At 39.5% G+C, this 22605-nt stretch overlaps 2 protein-coding genes across 3 annotated transcripts in view; both read right to left on the reverse strand.

Annotated features, from left to right (window-relative positions):
- The window catches only part of pop1 (POP1 homolog, ribonuclease P/MRP subunit), a 28980-nt gene extending 26701 nt beyond the window's left edge, over positions 1 to 2279 (reverse strand). The window contains exons 1-2 of the mRNA XM_061948798.2: positions 2151 to 2279; positions 1870 to 1981 (exon numbers count right to left, since the gene is read on the reverse strand). Coding sequence (XP_061804782.2) covers positions 1870 to 1978 — 109 coding nt within the window. The 5' untranslated portion in view covers positions 1979 to 1981; positions 2151 to 2279. The remainder of the gene's footprint in view (positions 1 to 1869; positions 1982 to 2150) is intronic.
- A 10299-nt stretch (positions 2280 to 12578) lies between these two features.
- LOC133596096 (uncharacterized) lies at positions 12579 to 21353 on the reverse strand. 2 transcript variants are annotated; one of them, XM_061948859.2, is made up of 3 exons: positions 20474 to 21353; positions 15363 to 16427; positions 12579 to 12736 (listed from the first exon to the last, which is right to left on the reverse strand). In XM_061948859.2, exons 1-3 carry the CDS (start codon positions 20559 to 20561, stop codon positions 12714 to 12716), a joined length of 1176 nt encoding a protein of 391 aa, XP_061804843.2. In that variant the 5' UTR covers positions 20562 to 21353; the 3' UTR covers positions 12579 to 12713. The 2 variants fall into 2 exon arrangements, with proteins under 2 accessions (XP_061804843.2, XP_061804835.2); XM_061948851.2 differs by having other exon boundaries at positions 15363 to 16493.
- Between the last annotated feature and the right edge of the window lie 1252 nt (positions 21354 to 22605).

Raw genomic sequence — 22605 nt, forward strand, 5'->3', positions numbered from 1 at the left:
GGATGAAGAAAAGATGAGCGAGTGGTTAAGGGAAGTTTACGCGAAGAGGCCGGGTGGCTTTTTTCACACAGCTCCGAAGGCGAACACACCTTCACTAAGACGGGCAGATAGCGCCGGTCGACATACGCCAACATCTGCCAGTGGATCGTAAATGCCTGGGCAGATAGTTTCGGTCACAACTGTGGTCCGAGCTTTCCGGAAGGCAGGATTCACAGAACTGCTGCACAACAACAGCGACACTGAATCCGATGACTTCGACGAGGCGGAGCCGGCCATTTTTGGATCCCACGCTCGCGCAACTTTTCAATTCGGACACCGAAGACGAAGAATTCGAAGGATTTACGAATGAAGAATAACTTCAGAAGGTGAGCGCTATGTTTATTTTGTGTGTTGTGACATTAACGTTCGAGCAACATTATGTTGCTATTTATTGCTCTACACCATTTTGAATTTTACTATGTTTGTGATTGCACATTTGCGTACATTTTGGGACAGAGTTGTTAGAACGCTGGTTTTCAATATATTATTAAAGTTTGACTGAACTATCTGACTGTTTTTTTGACATTCACTTTAGCGCAGCGTTTTTTTGACATTCACTTTAGCGCAGCGTAGGCGCGGCTTTTAGTCCGGGGCGGCTTATTGGTGGACAAAATTATGAAATATGTAATTCATAGAAGGTGCGGCTAATAATCCGGTGCGCCTTATAGTGCGGAAAATACGGTATATATATATATATATATATATATAAATAAAATAAATACTTGAATTTCAGTGTTCATTTATTTACACATATACACACACATAACACTCATCTACTCATTGTTGAGTTAAGGGCTGAATTGTCCATCCTTGTTCTATTCTCTGTCACTATTTTTCTAACCATGCTGAACACCCTTTCGCAGGTACCCAGAAAGGTTTCGAGTACCACCAAAAAAACTGAATCTCTGAAGACAGTATAAAAATCTGTGTTAAAGGTGTACAAATACTGTTTGTATAATAAGCATGTTATTGTTTACAAATGAGGGTTAAGAGTTCAGTACTAAAAAAAAGAAAGAAAGAATGTGGCTTAAGTACAGTTTTTTTAATTGAGCTGCTGCATTTTTTGGTTGGGTTGTTTATTTATTTTGAGTAACTTCTACATTTCTAAAAGGGGAGGAATGTCATAGAGTGATCTATGTTTGTCTGTTGCCATCTCCTGGTTAATGTTGGCTATAGCGTACTGGGGTTAACTTTTTGGTTGGCCAACGATTTACGTGGTGTTGTGCACCTGACATCAAGTGTGTGAGTCTGTTCTGAAGTCTACAGTAAAGAGACGTACTTCATCACCTCGCCTGGTTATTGCCTCCAACTCAATATATTACAACAACATTGCTGTTTACGGCAGACGGACTGCTTTACGGTAGAATAAAACATGACTGCTGTTGTTGTGTGTTGTTACCGCGCTGGGAGGACGTTAATGAAACTGCCTAACAATAAACCCACATAAGAAACCAAGAACTCGCCCTCCATCATTCTACAGTTATAACGTGTTTGGGCAGGCACGCTGTTTATATTGTGGGAAAGCGGTGAATACAGGCTGTTGACACGTCACTCAGGTCTCATGGAGCTGGAGGGAGCGTGCCTTACAGCTCCGCCTGAAGATTTTCAGGAGAAAATTTGTCCCGGGAGGTTTTCGGGGGAGGCGCTGAATTTCGGGAGTCTCCCGGAAAATCCGGGAGGGTTGGCAAGTATGAGGCGGGGTACACCCTGGACAAGTGACCCCATTTAGAAAATTCCTAGCGCCAACACTGTGAACATATGACCGGACAACAACAACAGGAGACATTGCGATGGGAAAAGAAATACACAGCAAGACAAGAAAATAGTTACCATTGGACTCTTTGCTTCCCTGCGCATCAACCGGCGTGGAAGAATACTGCACGTTGGCGGGCTGGTTTCTCATTTTCTTCTGACGCATTTTCACTTTAGCAGCAGACATTTTCTATGACGGGAGCAAGAGAGAGTTATTCTACGTGACTGTCCTGCTCATGCCTCATAAACGCAGCAAACTCAAAACTATCACCGTCTTTTACCACCCAACACGGACGCGAAGAGTGGTGGCGTTTTCAAACAAAACATGAATGAAATAACATTATATATCACTGCGTTACCTCAATAGACGCCAAGAATTGATCTTGAAACGTAGATGTGTCCACTTCGCAAGCTAGCAAGCTAGCATGTGGAAGGCAGACAGCGTGGTAGTTACTTCCGGGTAGATGCCGATGGTGCTCATGGGAGATGTAGTGTTTATAACAGATGTAGTTGTTGCACTTCAATCAGCACACCCATGTTCAAATAATCCGTCTCTATTTGAGGAAATATGTAACGTTTACATACAATTTGCGCGGGAAAATATGCAAAGAAAGAACATTTGATGTTTGATGTCAATAAATTATCATTAAATGTACAAAAAAAAAAAAAGTTTATGATTTTTTTTGAAGAGGAAAAGGGAGGAAACAATCATACTGTCAATAGATGGAATTGATATTGAAAGTAGAGATGCCGATATATGCGTTAAAATGTAATATCGGGAATTATCGGTATCGGTTTTTTATTATCGGTCACGTTTTTTTTTGTGTGTTTTTTTTATTAAATCAACATAAAAAACACAATTACACTTCAATCAATCAATCAATCAATGTTTATTTATATAGCCCTAAATCACAAGTGTCTCAAAGGGCTGCACAAGCCACAACGACATCCTCGGTACAAAGCCCACATAAGGGCAAGGAAAAACTCACCCCAGTGGGACGTCGATGTGAATGACTATGAGAAACCTTGGAGAGGACCGCATGTGTGGGTAACCCCCCCCCTCTAGGGGAGACCGAAAGCAATGGATGTCGAGTGGGTCTGACATAATATTGTGAGAGTACAGTCCATAGTGGATCCAACATAATAGTAAGAGTCCAGTCCATAGTGGGGCCAGCAGGACACCATCCCGAGCGGAGACGGGTCAGCAGCGCAGAGATGTTCCCAGCCGATGCACAGGCGAGCGGTCCACCCCGGGTCCCGACTCTGGACAGCCAGCACTTCATCCATGGCCACCGGACCTGTGCCCCCCCCCCTCCACAAGGAAAAGGGGAGCAGAGGAGAAAAGAAAAGAAACGGCAGATCAACTGGTCTAACAGGGGGGCTATTTAAAGGCTAGAGTATACAAATGAGTTTTAAGATGGGACTTAAATGCTTCTACTGAGGTAGCATCTCTAACTGTTACCGGGAGAGCATTCCATAGTACTGGAGCCCGAATAGAAAAACGCTCTATAGCCCGCAGACTTTTTGGGGGCTCTGGGAATCACTAATAAGCCGAGTTCTTTGAACGCAGATTTCTTGCCGAGACATATGGTACAATACAATCAGCAAGATAGGCTGGAGCTAGACCGTGTAGTATTTTATACGTAAGTAGTAAAACCTTAAAGTCACATCTTAAGTGCACAGGAAGCCAGTGCAGGTGAGCCAGTATAGGCGTAATATGATCAAACTTTCTTGTTCTTGTCAAAAGTCTAGCAGCCGCATTTTGTACCAACTGTAATCTTTTAATGCTAGACATAGGGAGACCCGAAAATAATACGTTACAGTAGTCGAGACGAGACGTAACGAACGCATGAATAATGATCTCAGCGTCGCTAGTGGATAAAATAGAACGAATTTTAGCGATATTATGGAGATGAAAGAAGGCCGTTTTAGTAACACTCTTAATGTGTGATTCAAACGAGAGAGTTGGGTCGAAAATAATACCCAGATTCTTTACTGATTCGCCTTGTGTAATTGTTTGGTTGTCAAATGTTAAGGTGGTATTATTAAATAAATGTCGGTGTTTAGCAGGACCGATAAACAGCATTTCCGTTTTCTTTTCACTTACAATTAGTGCACCAATACAAAAAAACTCCCTCCCCCATTTACACTCATTCACACAAAAGGGTTGTTTCTTTCTGTTATTAATATTCTGGTTCCTACATTATATATCAATATATACCAATACAGTCTGCAAGGGATACAGTCCGTAAGCACACATGATTGTGCGTGCTGCTGGTCCACTAATAGTACTAACCTTTAACAGTTAATTTTACTCATTTTCATTCATTACTAGTTTCTATGTAACTGTTTTTATATTGTTTAACTTTCTTTTTTATTCAAGAAAATGTTTTTAATTTATTTATCTTATTTTATTTTATAAAAAAAATTGTTTAAAGTACCTTATCTTCACCATACCTTAAAAAATAAACAATTATTCATTGTTTATTTTTCAACAAGTTTTTAGTTATTTTTAAATCTTTTTTTCACAAATAGTTCAAGAAAGACCACTACAAATGAGCAATATTTTGCACTGTTATACAATTTAATGAATCAGAAACTGATGACATAGTGCTGTATTTTACTTCTTTATCTCTTTTTTATTTTATTAATTTTTTTAAAAAGTATCTTCACCATACCTAAAAAATAAACAATTATTCATTGTTTATTTTTCAACAAGTTTTTAGTTATTTTTAAATCTTTTTTTCACAAATAGTTCAAGAAAGACCACTACAAATGAGCAATATTTTGCACTGTTATACAATTTAATGAATCAGAAACTGATGACATAGTGCTGTATTTTACTTCTTTATCTCTTTTTTATTTTATTAATTTTTAAAAAAAGTATCTTCACCATACCTAAAAAATAAACAATTATTCATTGTTTATTTTTCAACAAGTTTTTAGTTATTTTTAAATCTTTTTTTCACAAATAGTTCAAGAAAGACCACTACAAATGAGCAATATTTTGCACTGTTATACAATTTAATAAATCAGAAACTGATGACATAGTGCTGTATTTTACTTCTTTATCTCTTTTTTTCAACCAAAAATGCTTTGCTCTGATTAGGGGGTACTTGAATTAAAACATTTTTTACAGGGGGTACATCTCTGAAAAAAGGTTGAGAACCACTAGTCTACAGTATCATTCCAGTCCTCAACTGACAAGGGATCTAAGACTTTATCTTCCATGTTTGGTCTAATATTTACAAAGTACAAACTAAAGCATTTAACTGTTTAATTTATATTTTCATTTGGAGCATTTTCATTCCTTAACATTGTAATCAGTCTGCTTTCCTACAGCATTTCTTAATAATGCATGCCCCATGTTGCCCTAATTATAGTTGCTATCCTTATAGTATCAGCAAGCAATTCTGTAATTCGGGACTATGCATCTGGCAGCCTGAGGGCCAAATTACATCATTCCGGCCCCGGGTTCAGTTCAAAACTCGGGAGACAAACATTTTTTACAACAAATTCCTAATAACACAGCTGTTGTAAAGAGGAACTCACACCGCTGTATACACATCCACACATCCTTGCATTGACATTTTAAATTATTATACCAAACTCATGACTCAGGCGTTCCTCAAGGCACCACTTTAAGTCCTCTTCTTTTTCCCCCCCTTTTTTTGTCGTAATGTTATTTATGTAACTAAGGTGTTGCTCTCGCTTGCTTACTTCAGATGCAGTCGGTAGTCATTTGTTCAACTTCTTAAGTTGTACTAGTTGTGTTCCTCAAGGTTCTATTTTTGGTCCTCTGTTTTTTTTTATCATTTGGACTATTCAACTGTTCAGTACAAAAAAAAACTCACATTTTTGCAGCAGATTCTTAAAAGAATTATAGTGTTGACAAGCTTTTTTGCAGAAGGTCCCGAAAAAAAGTACAACGCTCCTCTAACTCTTACAAAATAAAAAGAACAAAATCAAATGTTCACAGTAGAGGACACTGGTTCTCTTTGGGTGGTGTGTCTCAGTTGGTAGAGCGGCCATGCCAGAAGCCTGAGGGTTCCAGGTTCAATTCCGGCTTCCGCCATCCTCGTCACTCCCCCTCCGTCCTTGGGAAAGACACTTTACCCACCTGATCGCTGTGCCACCCACACTGGTTTGAATGTAGTTTAAATGTAGATAATGGGTTTCACTATGTAAAGCGCTTGGAGTCTCTGGAGAAAAAGCTCTATATAAATACAATTCACTTTTCCGGAATATGCAAAATAACATTTCTGGAAGTGTGGCCCCCAAACCAATTTATTTGTATCATTTATATTTTTAGGCACCATGAATTGAACTGCTATTTCTGTTCTTTGGGACGGCGTGGCGCAGTGGAAGAGTGGCCGTGCGTCCCTGGTTCAATCCCCACCTAGTACCAACCTCGTCATGTCCGTTGTGTCCTGAGCAAGACACTTCACCCTTGCTCCTGATGGGTGCTGGTAGCGCCTTGCATGGCAGCTCCCTCCATCAGTGTGTGAATGTGTGTGTGAATGGGTAAATGTGGAAGTAGTGTCAAAGCGCTTTGAGTACCTTGAAGGTAGAAAAGCGCTATATAAGTACAACCCATTTATCATTATTTATTTCTTGTGCTGGAACACCGAGAAACTATAAATTGTGGTGGCAATTTGGTAATGTTCATCATTGATGTAGACACTATTGATATGTGGTAGATGTTCTTACACAAAAAACACAGTTTATTTTGAAAATCCACCACTTACTCGGGATGGGATTTATGGCTCTTTGAAGGGAGGCGAATCTCAACGAGCCTTTTCTTTCAACTGGCTTGTTATCATATTTATTTGTATTTTTTTTCAACGTTTTTTTTTTGTTTTCATCAAGAAAACAATCACTGGTCCCAGTTATAAGAAAGGTTGTGCAACTGAATAAATACAATTTATGCAACAATTACTTTATTGCTGGGAATAATTTTTGATTTATTTGCTACAATTTTGTTTTTGTTTCGTTTTCATTGTATCGCTTCCTTAATGGGGAACTGCACTTTTTGGAGGGAATTTTGCCTATCATTCTGAAAAACATGACGACGGATGGATTTTTTTAATGCATTCTAAATATGAAAAAAATGCGATCAAAAGTCCTCTAAAAATGGAGCCTCGGGGAGCCATTAAAATATGCGTATAAAACCCTTACAAAAACATCCTATCACCTCCATTAGGGTTTTATACACATGATGTAAGTATATATGTAATGTAGTAATGGGCACATTTATAATAAAGTTTAATATTTACGTATTTTGATCATTAATTTCGAAAACGCTCAACAATGTTTGCTTTTTTCTTCTTCTTCATCACTGATTAGTACTCACTGCAGACTTTGAGAGCCAACAAACATGATAAAACATCACTTACTGAACAATGTCTGCTGTCATTAGGATGCCGCCTGCTCGGATGTTCATATATTCCCATTTAGATTTTTAAAAAATTCTTATAATGCTCACGAGGAAACGTTGTGGTGTGCGTTAGCGCTTATAATAACAATATCCAGAGGTGCCGAAAAGGGGGGGTAAAGCAGACGGATTCTAGGGGCCCATGATGGAGGGGGGCCCAGAGAGGCCCCTAATGATGATGAAATTATAATACAGAAAAAATAATGACACTGTGTTGGGGGCCCTGTAAAGATTCTTTTCATGGGGCCCAAAATCCCTAGCAGCGCCCCTGACAATATCACTAATACTTGGTTAATATTCAAGTCACAACATGTAAATGAGAGTATTGCTGGTGCTTTTTGAATGGTTATTTATTTGATTTTATGGGCTAAATAGTGGAGCTCCCATTAACTTCTACTTACGTTTATATAATATTTAGAATGCATTAAAAAAAATCCCTTCGTCGTCATGTCTTTCATAATGATTGTGATTGATTGGCAAAATTCCAAAAAAGTGCAGTTAAATAAATAGATAAAATATTTAAAATATGTTTTCTTTGACTCATTGTCTAGTTCGGGTGACGCTATATTTGCATGTGTAATCGGTTCTCATCGGTCAATTAAAAGAGTCATTCAACGCACTTGGTTCGTTCGCGAACGTCACATTTCTACCACTGCTCAGATCAAAGGAGTGGGGGATTCCTGTCTACGTCATCCATCTGCTTCCACACCTTACTGATGCTAAAAGATGACGGGAGCAACCACTTGAGGGCGCTGTGTCCTCATGCGGAAAACCTTTATGGTGTATTTTTGGAAGCTGAATTAAAAAGTATTTTCTAAATGATAAAACTGCCTTTTTACACCAAGTCAGCACTTTCTTCAACTTATTTGAAACATCTGTCTCTGATATTTACATTTTTTGTATGTTCAGTTTTTCAAAACTGGTTATTTTTTGGAAGTTGGGACGGAGGAGACCCTGCCCCAAGTGGAGGAGTTCAAGTACCTCGGAGTCTTGTTCACGAGTGAGGGAAGAGTGGATCGTGAGATCGACAGGCGGATCGGTGCGGCGTCTTCAGCAATGCGGACGCTGTTTCGATCCGTTGTGGTGAAGAAGGAGCTGAGCCGGAAGGCAAAGCTCTCGATTTACCAGTCGATCTACGTTCCCATCCTCACCTATGGTCATGAGCTTTGGGTTATGACCGAAAGGACAAGATCACGGGTACAAGCGGCCGAAATGAGTTTCCTCCGCCGGGTGGCGGGGCTCTCCCTTAGTGATAGGGTGAGAAGCTCTGTCATCCGGGGGGAACTCAAAGTAAAGCCGCTGCTCGTCCACTTCAAGAGGAGCCAGGTGAGTTGGTTCGGGCATCTAGTCAGGATGCCACCCGAACGCCTTCCTAGGGAGGTGTTTAGGGCACGTCCGACTAGGAGGAGGCCACGGGGAAGACCCAGGCCACGTTGGGAATACTATGTCTCCCGGCTGGCCTGGGAACGCCTCGGGATCCCCCGGGAAGAGCTGGACGAAGTGGCTGGGGAGAGGGAAGTCTGGGCTTCCATGCTTAGGCTGCTGCCCCCGCGACCCGACATCGGATAAGCAGAAGAAGATGGATGGATGGAGTTGGGACAAATAAATTGTTCTGAGATGACTATTAGCTTCATTGATTAACATTATTTTAAAATGAGCTTATATATATATTAGAGATGCGCGGATAGGCAATTATTTCATCCGCAACCGCATCAGAAAGTCGTCAACCATCCGCCATCTACCCGATGTAACATTTGATCAGAACCGCACCCGCCCGCCATCCGCCCGCACCCGCCCGTTGTTATATATCTAATATAGACGATGCAAGGCATTAGTGAGGTTATAAAGCTTTTGCCTGTTAAAAAAAGGAGACTGATCCAATGCAGCACAGACATTCGCGTGCCACGCTGTCACGACCCAGACGCACACCAGTGCGCAATCATATGGGAGCCGCGCTGAGCGCACCTCCAAGCGCGTCTCGCTGCCGGCGACGGCCGGGTATGGGCCCAACGCTCCAGCGCCATCCATTTTCAGGGCTAGTTGATTCAGCAGGTGGGTTGTTACACACTCCTTAGCGGGTTCCGACGTCCATGGCCACCGTCCTGCTGTCTATATCAACCAGGGTGAGCCCCACCCCTTTCGTGAGCGCACTGCGCGCGGAGTGACCCCTGTTACGCGCCCCCGGCAACAGGGGTGGCGGGCAGGTAAGCTGCGCGGGCGGAGCGCGCGGAGTGACCCCTGTTACGAGCGGGCAGGTAAGCTGCTTACCTGCTGCGCGTGACGCCGGCCGCGGCGAAGGCGGACGAGGCGGGATGTCGGTGCGGTGGGCGCGGTGGTGACCCTGGACGTGCGTCGGGCCCTTCTCGCGGATCGCCTCAGCTACGGCTCCCGGTGGGGCCCTCTCGGGGGAAGGGGCCTCGGTCCCGGACCCCGGCGAGGCGTCGGGGGCCTTCTCCGCTCCGTAAAAGTGTCCATCTCTTTTTCTTTTTTTTCTTCTGTTGTGGCATATGCAGCAGGTGCCTGCTCGTTTTTCGTATGTGGGTAACAACATTTAACTATGTATATATATTTCCGAATTGGTTTAACTGCCACCCGCCTGAATCTATTTAAAATCTAATTTTTTTTTATTTCAACCGCCCGACCCGACCCGACCCGACCCGACCCGACCCGCGGATAAAATCTAATTTTTTTAAATTTCATCCGCCCGATCCGCGGATAATCCGCGGACTCCGCGGTTGTGCCCGCAAACCGCGCATCTCTAATATATATATATATACACATATATATATATATATATATATATATATATATATATATATATATATATATATATATATATATACTTTTAGGACCTTATAAAAGGTTGGTTTTTTTCAGATTTTTGATGTTTGTTAAGGGGGGGAAGGATGACAGACATGTAAGTAACGACGATTGGCTAAAGGCAGAGTACACTTTCATGGTAACCAATCAGTGTCAGAGTAGTTTAGACTGGATGCACTTTTTAATATCTTTATTTAAACAAAGCATGTTTACATACAAAAGATCACACAAATACGGTATTGTTATACCTGTGACCTGCTAGATGTTAGCATGTTAGAAATTAGCATTGACATTTTGTTGGCATTCTCCCATCATTAAAAGGTGAGAGAAATGACTTTATGTACATACTCGGGTACATTCCTTGCAGTCCTCGCTTCAGTATTTTGGATATCATATGCTCAGCCTGGTTGTTAATGGCTCTGTTCATTTAAACATGACACGTCACATCCAATTATGTAAATGAACCATATTAGATGTTAGAAATACTACACACACATGCACTGTAAACAAACATTTCAGACAGCTTAGACCAGTGGTTCTCAACCTTTTTTCAGTGATGTACCCCCTGTGAACATTTTTTTAATTCAAGTACCCTCTAATCAGAGCAAAGCATATTTGGTTGAAAAAAAGAGATAAAGAAGTAAAATACAGCACTATGTCATCAGTTTCTGATTTATTAAATTGTATAACAGTGCAAAATATTGCTCATTTGTAGTGGTCTTTCTTGAACTATTAGGAAAAAAAGATATAAAAATAACTAAAAAACTTGTTGAAAAATAAACAAGTGATTCAATTATAAATAAAGATTTCTACACATAGAAGTAATCATCAACTTAAAGTGCCCTCTTTGGGGATTGTAATAGAGATCCATCTGGATTCATGAACTTAATTCTAAACATTTCTTCACAAAAAAATAAATCTTTAACATCAATATTTATGGAACATGTCCACAAAAAATCTGTCGACACTGAATATTGCATTGTTGCATTGTAATGAATGGAATAGCCTACTTGATTTGATGTTCCGTTTATGAACTTACATTTATATTTTGTTGAGGTATTATTCAATAAATATATTTATAAATGATTTTTGAATTGTTGCTATTTTTAGAATATTTAAAAAAAATCTCACATACCCTTTGGCATACCTTCAAGTACCCCCAGGGGTACGCGTACCCCCATTTGAGAACCACTGGCTTAGACCTCTGAAAAACGACAAACGTAAACTTTTTCATAGTAAAACATAAACAGATTATTGGCACTTGAAATCTTTTAAAAACTTGGTCATGTGAGCTGGTATACTTTTCATCGCACTTTGTGATGATACATACTGTATATGGAAAGGGAACTTTTAAAAAATGTGCAGTTCTTGTCTCATCATAACATTAATTGTATTAGTTTTAGTTTTATTATAGCCATTCTTTTTCCATTGACCCTCGAATGTTTTTAAAAACAGGAATTTGGTGCAAAAGTTAGAATTTATCTGGGAATGTCCCTATAATTTGAACCTGGACTTTAAATGACAAGTTACGGCCAAACTTCTATTAATAAAGGCTTAGTTGGCCACATGCGTGGACAGCACCTTTTAGCTCTTATTTCCAAAATTGTGTACACAACTGAATTGGGGTCTTATGGCCCTTATAGTAGATATAGGAGATAGTAAGCAGCACCAAGTTCCTGGGGGTGCAGATAACTGACAATATAACCTGGTCCCTACACACCAGAGCTCTTGTAAGAAGAGCTCAGCAGCGCATGCACTTTTTGCGTCGGATGAAAAGAGCACAGCTCCCTCGCCCCATTCTCACCACATTCTACAGAGGCACTATAGAGAGCCTGCTGGCCAACACAATCTCTGTCTGGACTGGAGCCTGCAGTGCCTCAGACTGGAAGTCTCTCCAGAGAGTGGTGAGGACGGCGGAAAATATCATCAGGACTCCTCTTCCTCCTATCCAGGAGATCGCAAAAAGCCGCTGCCTGACCAGGGCTCAGAAAATCTGCAAAGACTCCTCCCACCCCCACCAAGGACTGTTTTCACTGCTGGACTCTAGAAAGAGGTTCCGCAGCCTCCGAAGCAGAACCTCCAGGTTCTGTTAACAGCTTCTTCCCTCAGGCCGTAAGACTCTTGAACGCATCATAATTAAATTATCCCCTCAATTCCCCCCAAAATGGATTAACTCGCTGGAATAAAAAAGACAATATAACATACATCCATAAACGTGGACGCATGTGAAAAAGTGCAATATATTTATCTGTACAGTAATCTATTTATTTATTTATATATATTTATTTATTTTATATATATATATTTATATCTTATTTATATTTATTTATTTATATATGCACCTTATTGCTTTTTTATCCTGCACTACCATGAGCTTATGTAACAACATTTCGTTCTTATCTGTGCTGTAAAGTTCAAATTTGAATGACAATAAAAAAGGAAGTCTAAGTCTAAGTCTGTGGACACTTATACTGCCATCTGATGGTGTCAGAAGAGTATAACATACAATGGAATTGTATGTATGTATTAAATTAAAAAAAAAAGCATGTAAACAAACAGCTTGGGCCTTAAGAGTTTAAACTATCTTGTCTGGTCAGACAATACTGAGTGTTACATTTATGTGGTTTCATCTTCTTCCCTCCGGTTTGCATGTACCTTCGGAATGTTGCTATTCTGGAGAAGGTCCTTTGCCTGGAAAGATGATAAAAACAAAACAAAAACAGTAAGAGCATGCTAACAAATGTATCTTTTCACTTGTGGCTCTCCTTTCCCCTCACCCCTCTCTGCTCATCGCTGTCTTAGACAACAATTGTTCATTAAAGGTAATGGTGATGTTAAATGTTCATTCATCCATTTCCTTCATCAATACATGTACAGTATTTCACATTGTTTTCTGCATGTAAAACTAGATGTATTCTCTATAAAAAAACATTTTTTTGTTAACAATTGTATCCAACTGGAACAGATTATTCAGATGTGCATGAACATTTGCTTCAGTTCTTGCACGATTTGGTCTTTGTCAGACATTTTGGAATGGATTACTAACAAAAAAAAACTTCGGCATCATTGAAGTGATACCAATCCAACACATTAAAACCGAAGACATTAAGATTGTGTAATGCAAAATGTGACCTTTAGTAACTACTGTACATTGACTTGTTTTTTTCTGGCAGTCACTTTAACAACTCAATTTTCCGCTTGGCTCGCACAAGAAAAACAAGAAGAGGCTAGTAATGATATTCGTGCATTCATTCTTTCATGCATAATTCCACTGTCAAACCTACAGCAGACATTCTACAGCGGGGGCGTCAAACTAGTTTTAGTTTGGGGGCCACATGGAGAAAAATCTACTCCCAAGTGAGCCAAACTGGTAATATCATGGCATGATAACCTAAAAATAAAGACAACTTCAGATTGTTTTCTTTGTTTCAAAATATAACACGCACGTTGTGAAAATGTACAAATCATAATATTGGTTTTTTTACACTTACATGTTGCGGTTCTATCTTCATTTCTCGTTATTTATACGTTCTGAATAAATGATGTGATAATGTTCAGGTGGAATTGAGTCTGGCAGATTTTTAAAATGCTCTAATTGGTGTTAATTTTTAATTTATCAAGATAAAAAATTCATATCAAAATTCAATTACAGGATGTTATTTATGTATTTTCCTCTTTTTCCTCAAGGGTTGTACTAACATGTGGCTTATTCAAATTGCTATAGCGACATCCAGTGGACACATTTAGAACAGCAGTTTCTTTCATTCAAGGATTTCAGCTCATTTTTATACTTAGCAAACTCATCTCGTGGCCCGGGTAAGCCGTGTTGTTTGACAGCCCTGTTCTAGAGAGAAAGTATCATTAAAGTTATGCAACAAGACCAGCGTTAAACGCATGTTGTGCACAGCTGAGCCATGAGAGTAATGTGTGTTCCCAGCCGACAATGTTGGTCCTCTTTCTCAGAGACTAAAGCAAAGTTTGAACACAAAAAGGTACAATGTAAAGCTTCAGGAACCTGCCTCTTTAAAATCAAAATTAAATGGAATCCTCGTTAACACGATACACACAGCCTTTATCCTCACTAGTATTTACTGATAATTTTGTCAAAAAAGTGAATGTCATTAAAAGGTGGCCTTCAAGACCCTGGTAATGTCAGTCATCCTATACTTTTACATCTGTGATGACTGGAATGTGGTTGGTCTTGCAGAGTAATGTGGAGCTTAAGTGCACGCGCGTGCCTGACTAACAATGTCTTCTTTTCTCCAAACAATGTAGTTTAGACCAGAGATATTTCGAAGACCGTGGAACAATTCAGTGTGTGTTTTTGGGTTGCTAGCCATCGACGTGTTGGGTATCTGGTAACGCCATGGTAACAAATCCGCATGGTTGGGTATTTGCTGAAAGCCGAATGTCAATACACTCAATAACAACTTGATAGCTAAGCGTCTTTTATCCTTAATCGTTGACGTGGACGTAAAGAAGATCTTATCACCACTCTGCACCTGTGTGGACAGGTTCAGTGCACAAGTCTGTTTAGATTCGTCGGCATTTCATGCGGTGAACATGTCTTCGCTGCTTCTTCCAATATGCTAGTCATTAGACACGGTATGACATATTGGTGTCCTAGTATGTTTGACAGGTAATAACTACTGTGTATGTTAATGAACGCAAACCTGTAAAAACTGTCATCAACTATCAGTCGTATTAACTTGAAGGGCATGAAAACAACCACTTTATAACAACACACATGCTAGTTTTCATAGTTATGTCTCACAGTGTTTTAATCTACTTGATCATTTCCTCTTCTTAGCTGATTACTCTCCATTGTAACATGGTTCCAGTTGGACTGCTTTTGAAATGTACAAAGCACTTCTTGTGTTGTTTCACTACTTCACATTCAAGCTAGCTTAGCGGTTAGCATGGCTTCTTGTCTCCTCCTGCTGTGTTTTGCTCTGTATGTGTCTGGATTACTTTATTTAACATACCTCAATAATCCATATTTGGACGTTCACAATCATGCATGTACAAATCGTTATGCATCTAAGAATCGATCATTTCCCCTACCCTTCAAAGATAAATTCCTGTAATTGGACTTTTTTAGATTTGAACCAAAATGTAATGAGTTCTAGCCCAGCACATGTGCTACCCCTCCTCCAAGTGTCATGGGCATTGGTCGTGTGTTTGATTTAAATTCCATCTAACTAACTAGTTAACAACAAACCATCTAACTAACTAGTTAACAACAAACCAAACAACTTCTCTTACCTTTGTTTTTGTCTGAGTTTATAAAAATTAAGTTTCAGTCAGTGTTACATACCTTCTGACAAGGATTTGCAGACTTGACCAGCAGCAACTGGTGCCAAAGTGACTTCAGAGTCTGTTTGTGTAGGCTCAGGTGCAGGAACCACTACGGCAGCATCGCTCTGCCCTGAACATGGAGATGTTTCAGAAGTTGGTTCATCTTTTAAAATGTCCTTTGTTTTGGTTTCGGAAAGCAATGGTGAAGATACCAGGACTTTCAAGTCTGTTTTTTCAGCTACTGCTGCAGGCCTCTGATCAAAGGTAGCATTGGTGGTTTCTGCTTGTGTGGAATTTTCTGAGGGCATCATAAGAGCTTTGTTGTGCTCTTCATTCCCATGTTGTTGCTCTGCTTTTGTATCATCTGTCACTTCAAATGAAGGAGGCATCTCTGGAATGGATGCCACTGCGATCCCTGTATGTATTACAGATTCCACAGCTTCACTGGGAGCTGAAGATTCAGTGGTAGAAGCTTCACTTGGTATTGTTTTACTGGGTACCACCTCATGTGGAGCAGGAGTTCCAACTGGTATTTCTGAGGTTGGAATTTGTAGAGAACTATCCATCAACACGTCAAAAGGAGAAGACTTATCAGCAGGGACATCAATTACTGACTCCTGTGTGACTGGCACCACAGGTTTGACAGGAGGCTCCTCAGGAGAAGTCTCGCTTGGGATAGTCTGCTCTACAGCCTGCACTGGTTCAACAACTTCTACCTGAGACTTTAGCTCTTCTTCAACAGATTCTAGTTCAGGAGCATCTGTCTTTCCTGTTTCAGCATCGACCCCAGCCTTCATCTCTTTAACATTTTCTACAGCCTGCTCCATGTCAACACCTTCCACGGCAGGAATCTCCACTGACGCCTCACAAAGAGATTCGACCATCACATGTTCCTCTTCCACGACAGTGGGGGCTTCTTCTTCTTCTTTTCCAGCAACCAAATCCCGCTCTTCAACGTTGACGGGTTCTGGTTGTGGCTGAGGAAGAGCCAACAGGTCTTCCCCAGACCCCAGATCCTCTTCAGCCTCAATTGCCATCAACACAGCCTTTTCCCCATCATCAGCTTCCAGTTGAAGATCATCTGCTAAGGCACACGCAGGCAACAGTGTCTGGTCCTGGATGGTTTCTGTAATGACGCCATTTCTAACAGCTGTCAAGAGAGGGACAAGCAAAGACGGGAAGATTTATAACTACGGAGAATTGATAACCTTTGTGGTGATATGTAATAACTCAGCAACACTATCAATCTTGACAACCCTGTGACCTCAAACAACAACTACAGGGACCTGATGTTGACTCAAGAACTGTATGAGACATTCTGTGTGTCGGAAAATTGACACTGAGCATGGTTTCTCTAATCACCTCCAGTACGTTAAGATCATATAAAAAGTGGTTGCCTCGAAATGCACTATTTGAACAATAAGGCACAAAGAATGCACAGAAAATTGAGAAGATATGCTTTCATTTCCTCAGTTTAAAGAGAGATTTATTAAAGTTAAGTCCTGGATGCTCGGCAAGGCACGCTCAGAGGAAATAAGGCACTTATGATGAAGGCTTTTCTGAGACACACCTCAACTTCACTCACATTCTACTGACTTAAAATTGTATGTGTAAATACACTATCTGCTTTTGGGTAAATCTACCATAGACAAACAAGCATAGAGAACTCACACTTCAATTTGATTCTTGCAATCTATTATTTGGCATACAAATTATAATAAAACCCTTTTTAAAACAGGTTACAGGTTAAAAATGCTCCTCATGGCTGCAGATGTATGACGTATTCGCACAGCAAGTAAGCACGGAAATGGGAGTATGATAGTAATCGTGAAAATTTAAATTTTACTGTCACACCTGGTGCATAGATATTTCAAGTCAATGTCAACATAATTTAATATAAAGTCTCATTTCTAAAGGTTGGTACTTGCAATACCAAATGTGTGTTTCTTGCACAACATAATTTTTGAGGAGGCAGTGACAACTGTAGACTCCAATTCACATTTCATTCCACTATGTATTAAACTTAAATTATGTATACGCTTCATCACAAAACCAGTCACATTATTTGTGACCTTATGAAATCAAGTAACCACTTTTACTTGCCCTTTTCATACCAAGTGTGTGCTTATCGTATTATAATGGGGGATGGCGGGGCACAGTTGGGAGAGTGGCTGTGCCAGCAACCTGAGGGTTCCTGGTTCGATCCCCACCTTCTACCAACCTCGTCACGAGCAAGACACTTCACCCTTGCTCCTGATGGGTCGTGGTTAGGACCTTGCGTGGCAGCTCCCGCCATCAGTGTGTGAATGTGTGTGTGAATGAGTGAATGTGGAAATAGTGTCAAAGCGTTTTGAGTACCTTGAAGGTAGAAAAGTGCTATACAAGTATAACCCATAAAATGTTTCCATTCATTTTCTTGTTTTTAATAGATCAGTCCATCTAATTAAATACACAGCTAAAACTTAAAAATTTTTAATATTGTGCAAAAGTCCATTTATGTCAGCAATTCAACTTCAAATGTAAAAAAACTAATGTGATATAAACTCATCACATACAAAGTGACATATGTCAAGCTTTCATTTGTTATAATGTTGATGATCATGGCTTACAGTTTATAAAAAGGCCACATTTCCCGAGATTTTCAGTGTGAGGTTTTCATAAACTGTAAACCGTGATTATTAAAATTCTATCAAAAGAAGGCTTAAAATATCTTGAGCTGCGTGTTATGAGTCATAATCATATATTAGTTTCACCCTGTAAACTGAATTGCTGGAATAAACAAACGTTTGCACGAAATTCAAATTTTTGGAATTTCACCTGCACAATATTACATCAAAGTTACTGAGTTTTTAAACATAATACCCATTTTAAAAAAACGAAAAAAGATTTTGTGATGCTAAAAAATATCGATGTAATCATAGTGGTATCGACTAGATACGCTCCTGTACTTGGTATCATTCCAGTGGACGTCAGGTGTAGATGCACCCATGGCATTTGTACTTTTTAGAGGCTGTATAGTACCGAATATGATTCATTAGTATCGCGGTACTATGCCAATACCGACATACCGTACAACCCTAATCAGCAGTCAGCATCTGTAAAGGCTTTAATTTGGGTTGAGAATCAATGTCTTCATGGACAAACCCCTAGGGGCAGTTGACCCAGCACAAGTGAAATTTGGGGTGATTACTACTCAGGACCCTGGCTAAAATTGGGCTCTAAAATGTCTTCCATTGTACAAATGACAATATGTAATGCTAAGCGAGCTGTGCTCAGTTATACAGTATTAATAGGCACAACAGTATTTTAACTTAATTCCCAGGTGTTGGTTTGCAAACACATCCTCTTAATGTAAACCCTTACAATCATGTAGCACCTACATCGAGTAGAAAGCTGATTGCAGAGTGAAAAGTGTACAAAGAGTTTCTGCATGGACGACTGGTGTGTCAACATGATTTGTCTGCCAAAGATGACAGACATTGCAGTCAAAACAGAGACATGGTTGGTTGGCAACAAAGGGGGTGGAGGTCAGAGCCAGACAAGGGATGTGAGGGAGGGGATGGGACCACTAGTGACTTGGATGGCGTACAACTGGTTTATGTGTAATGCACTCACATTGCATTATTTCAACTGGGAAAACCTTGCATCTTTTAAGCCTAAAATATTCAGTCAATGCACCAAAAGGGTACAGTATTAGAAAATGTTGCCGCATGCTTTGTATCCACGTCAAGAAGTGAATCCAGCATTTACACATTTAAATCAAGTTCAATCCAAGACTGGTAGACTGGTGCTTCAACAAGAGCAGAGAAACTAACAATAGCAGGGTCTGTCATACATGAACAGTATGTGGAGAGGGTTTGTGCAAAGCTGTGCATTGCTTGGTGGAAAGGCGTAAAGATTCCCTTTACTTGTTGAAATAAAGAAAATAATGATTTATCAACGAACCTAATGCATCTACCGGGAACTAATAATTTGGATGCCAACTCAATGCTTTAAACTGCAAATGAGGGAAACCAAAACAAAAGTATCACACGCAACCAAGAAGGTTTTGATTTCCACATTAAGCATAGAGTAGAAGGCAACGTACGACCGAATACCATCTTAAATAAGTACAGTATGCCTCAAAAAAGTGAAAAGGACATGATAAAGGTTGTTTTAAAAAGAGGTACTCTTTGGAATATGGACACAAATTCAACAAAACTGCAAATAAAACACTAAGCACTCTCATTCAAGTACCTTTCATTTTTACGGCATGTCTTAAGTCTTAACGGACCTTAAGTGTTTCAGCCAACTGGCCTTCATCAGAGGTTCACACCATGCAACAAACCATATTGGTCTTTAACGATACACTTTTACTATTTGAGCTACAATATCACTATTTATAGACTGGTATCTGATGGTAGTGATGTATAAACTCTTAACTGCTTGTGAAAAAAATAAATCCTCAGTGTGTACAAATCGCATGTAGATTTTAGCGTATACCCACCGTTACTTAGGTGGATATATGAAAATACTAAATGTCAGGAGCCCTGAAAAATACTTTTCTAATCAGACAGCTGACAATTTGATATTTGTTGCTGGACATTGTTCTCCAGAGTTGAGGCTAAGCAACTGTTACAAGTGTTGAAAATCACATTTCTTCAAAATGCAATTTTGTTCTAAAGTAATTCAATAATGTACTCAATATACTCTGTGTTTCTGAAGAAAAAAAAATGGGGCTGCGTTGTGGATTGGGAATGACATTTGGCCTATTTGAAGGTAATTCATTTATAGAGTACAGAAAATACCTAATACCTCTGCAGCCACAATAACCATAATGTTGAATAAATAGCTATTGCAATTTTATACATTACATTGTGCAGTAATCTAAACTATAGTATGTTTTAGAAACATGCTTCAGAGCAACCAAGTAAAAGAAAAAACACACAAATTGCCAAAATGTGTGTTTCTGAATCCTAAAGATACAAAAAATCTATAGTTTTCAGTATTACCCCATGAAGTGATACATCACACAAGACATTACAAAGCAATATGCAGAATATACACAACTCTAAGAAAATGAGTGAGACTAAACGTATCAACATGTACAGCACCTTGTGGGTGTTTACAGGTAAAGTATTTCAAACTTACCCACTGTATCTCCATTGCTCTCTTCAGGCTTCGTGGCTGGTCTTTTTTCTTGATCGATATTCTGTGCACTGGATGAGGAGCAGCCCATATTTCCTGAACAAAACTTTACATAAAATAGATGAATGAAAAGGTAGTGAACTATTACTACAGCAGATATGAAGTGTGTGTGTTAGTGACCAAATGCACAACTACACTTTCTGCACCATTATGTCTGTGTGTGTGTGTGACCATCTATTGCCTGCTGTCCCCCTAACAACGATCTGTTGTTCATGCACATGCTCAAACTGTAGAGAAGGAGGAGGAGGCATACATACCATTATCAGAGTGTTTCCTCTCCTTCCTGTAGAAAAGATTCTCCACCTGGTGGTAATGTCTATGGCAGCATGCATGTGAGCAATGAGACTGTTGGGTAAATGAGACCTTGCACCAAATCGATTTGCGTCCGCAGGAAATAAAATGTAAAAATGCGTGATAAAAATAAATGGACATTTATTTATTTTTTTATCAAGCAAAGTGTCCTACCCAATGATTGGATTGTATTTTAATTCAATTAATACATTTTAAAATATTAATTTAAACTACCTTGGACACATTTCTAGAAAATATAATCTACATCCTTTTTCCTGCAATATTTTTTTACATAGTTCTGTTTTTCCTTTTCTTTTAAAACATCCAATAACAGTTTTGTTAAAATTCCGACTTTAGTCGTATCCACGGTTTGTCACTTAGCTCAGTCCTGTTACACTAACACATTACCCCCTAAAACACAAGGGTTCACAGGAAGTTGTATCATTAAGATTCTCTGGGAAAGTCAAAAGAAAGTTAACTCATTAGTTTTCCTGTATACAGTGGTACCTCAACTTACAAGCACATTGCGTTCCAAGACCAAGTTCGTAACTCAAAACACTGGTAACTCAAAGCAGTGTTAACATTTAAAATGCCTTTTAGTAAAAAAACAAAACAAAAAAAAATGTTCGATAATAAATGGTGTTCATCATTACAATAACATGTACTCAAACAACTGCAGTAGTTTTATGTCATAATGCAGGGGTCCCCAAACAAACATTTGTTTTTAATCTGTCCTGTCCAGCCGCTCAGGCAAATCATATTGTTGTTCTAGATGCCCAAAACTGCTGAACAGATTTACTTTACAAAATAAGAGTAGGATACTTCTCTTGTTGCCTTACTTCTTTTTGACATTATTAAATATTTTGATATATTTAATGTTTGCCGCACCTGGAGCAAGAGGGGATAGAAAGAGGAAGAAGAGAAGAGAAGACAGAGGGTGAAATTGTGGGGACAAAACTATAATATATATGTATATATACAAACCCTGTTTCCATATGAGTTGGGAAATTGTGTTAGATGTAAATATAAACGGAATACAATGATTTGCAAATCCTTTTCAACCCATATTCAGTTGAATATGCTACAAAGACAACATATTTGATGTTCAAACTGATAAAAAAAATTTTTTTTGCAAATAATCATTAACTTTAGAATTTGATGCCAGCAACACGTGACAAAGAAGTTGGGAAAGGTGGCAATAAATACTGATAAAGTTGAGGAATGCTCATCAAACACTTATTTGGAACATCCCACAGGTGAACAGGCAAATTGGGAACAGGTGGGTGCCATGATTGGGTATAAAAGTAGATTCCATGAAATGCTCAGTCATTCACAAACAAGGATGGGGCGAGGGTCACCACATTGTCAACAAATGCGTGAGCAAATTGTTGAACAGTTTAAGAAAAACCTTTCTCAACCAGCTCTTGCAAGGAATTTAGGGATTTCACCATCTACGGTCCGTAATATCATCAAAGGGTTCAGAGAATCTGGAGAAATCACTGCACGTAAGCAGCTAAGCCCGTGACCTTCGATCCCTCAGGCTGTACTGCATCAACAAGCGACATCAGTGTGTAAAGGATATCACCACATGGGCTCAGGAACACTTCAGAAACCCACTGTCAGTAACTACAGTTGGTCGCTACATCTGTAAGTGCAAGTTAAAACTCTTCTATGCAAGGCAAAAACCGTTTATCAACAACACCAAGAAACGCCGCTGGGCCTGAGCTCATCTAAGATGGACTGATACAAAGTGGAAAAGTGTTCTGTGGTCTGACGAGTCCACA

This window comes from Nerophis lumbriciformis, linkage group LG04 (genome assembly GCF_033978685.3).
Source record: "Nerophis lumbriciformis linkage group LG04, RoL_Nlum_v2.1, whole genome shotgun sequence".
In the NCBI taxonomy this organism is placed as follows: domain Eukaryota; kingdom Metazoa; phylum Chordata; class Actinopteri; order Syngnathiformes; family Syngnathidae; genus Nerophis; species Nerophis lumbriciformis.

Coding starts and splice junctions, on each gene's coding strand:
- LOC133596096 (XM_061948851.2), bottom strand. CDS start 20,561: ATGGGCTGCTCCTCATCCAGTGCACAGAATATCGATCAAGAAAAAAGA. Junction 16,494..20,473: donor GAGCAATGGAGATACAGTGG/GTAAGTTTGAAA, acceptor CTCTCTTGACAG/CTGTTAGAAATGGCGTCATT. Junction 12,737..15,362: donor CTGCAAATCCTTGTCAGAAG/GTATGTAACACT, acceptor TCATCTTTCCAG/GCAAAGGACCTTCTCCAGAA.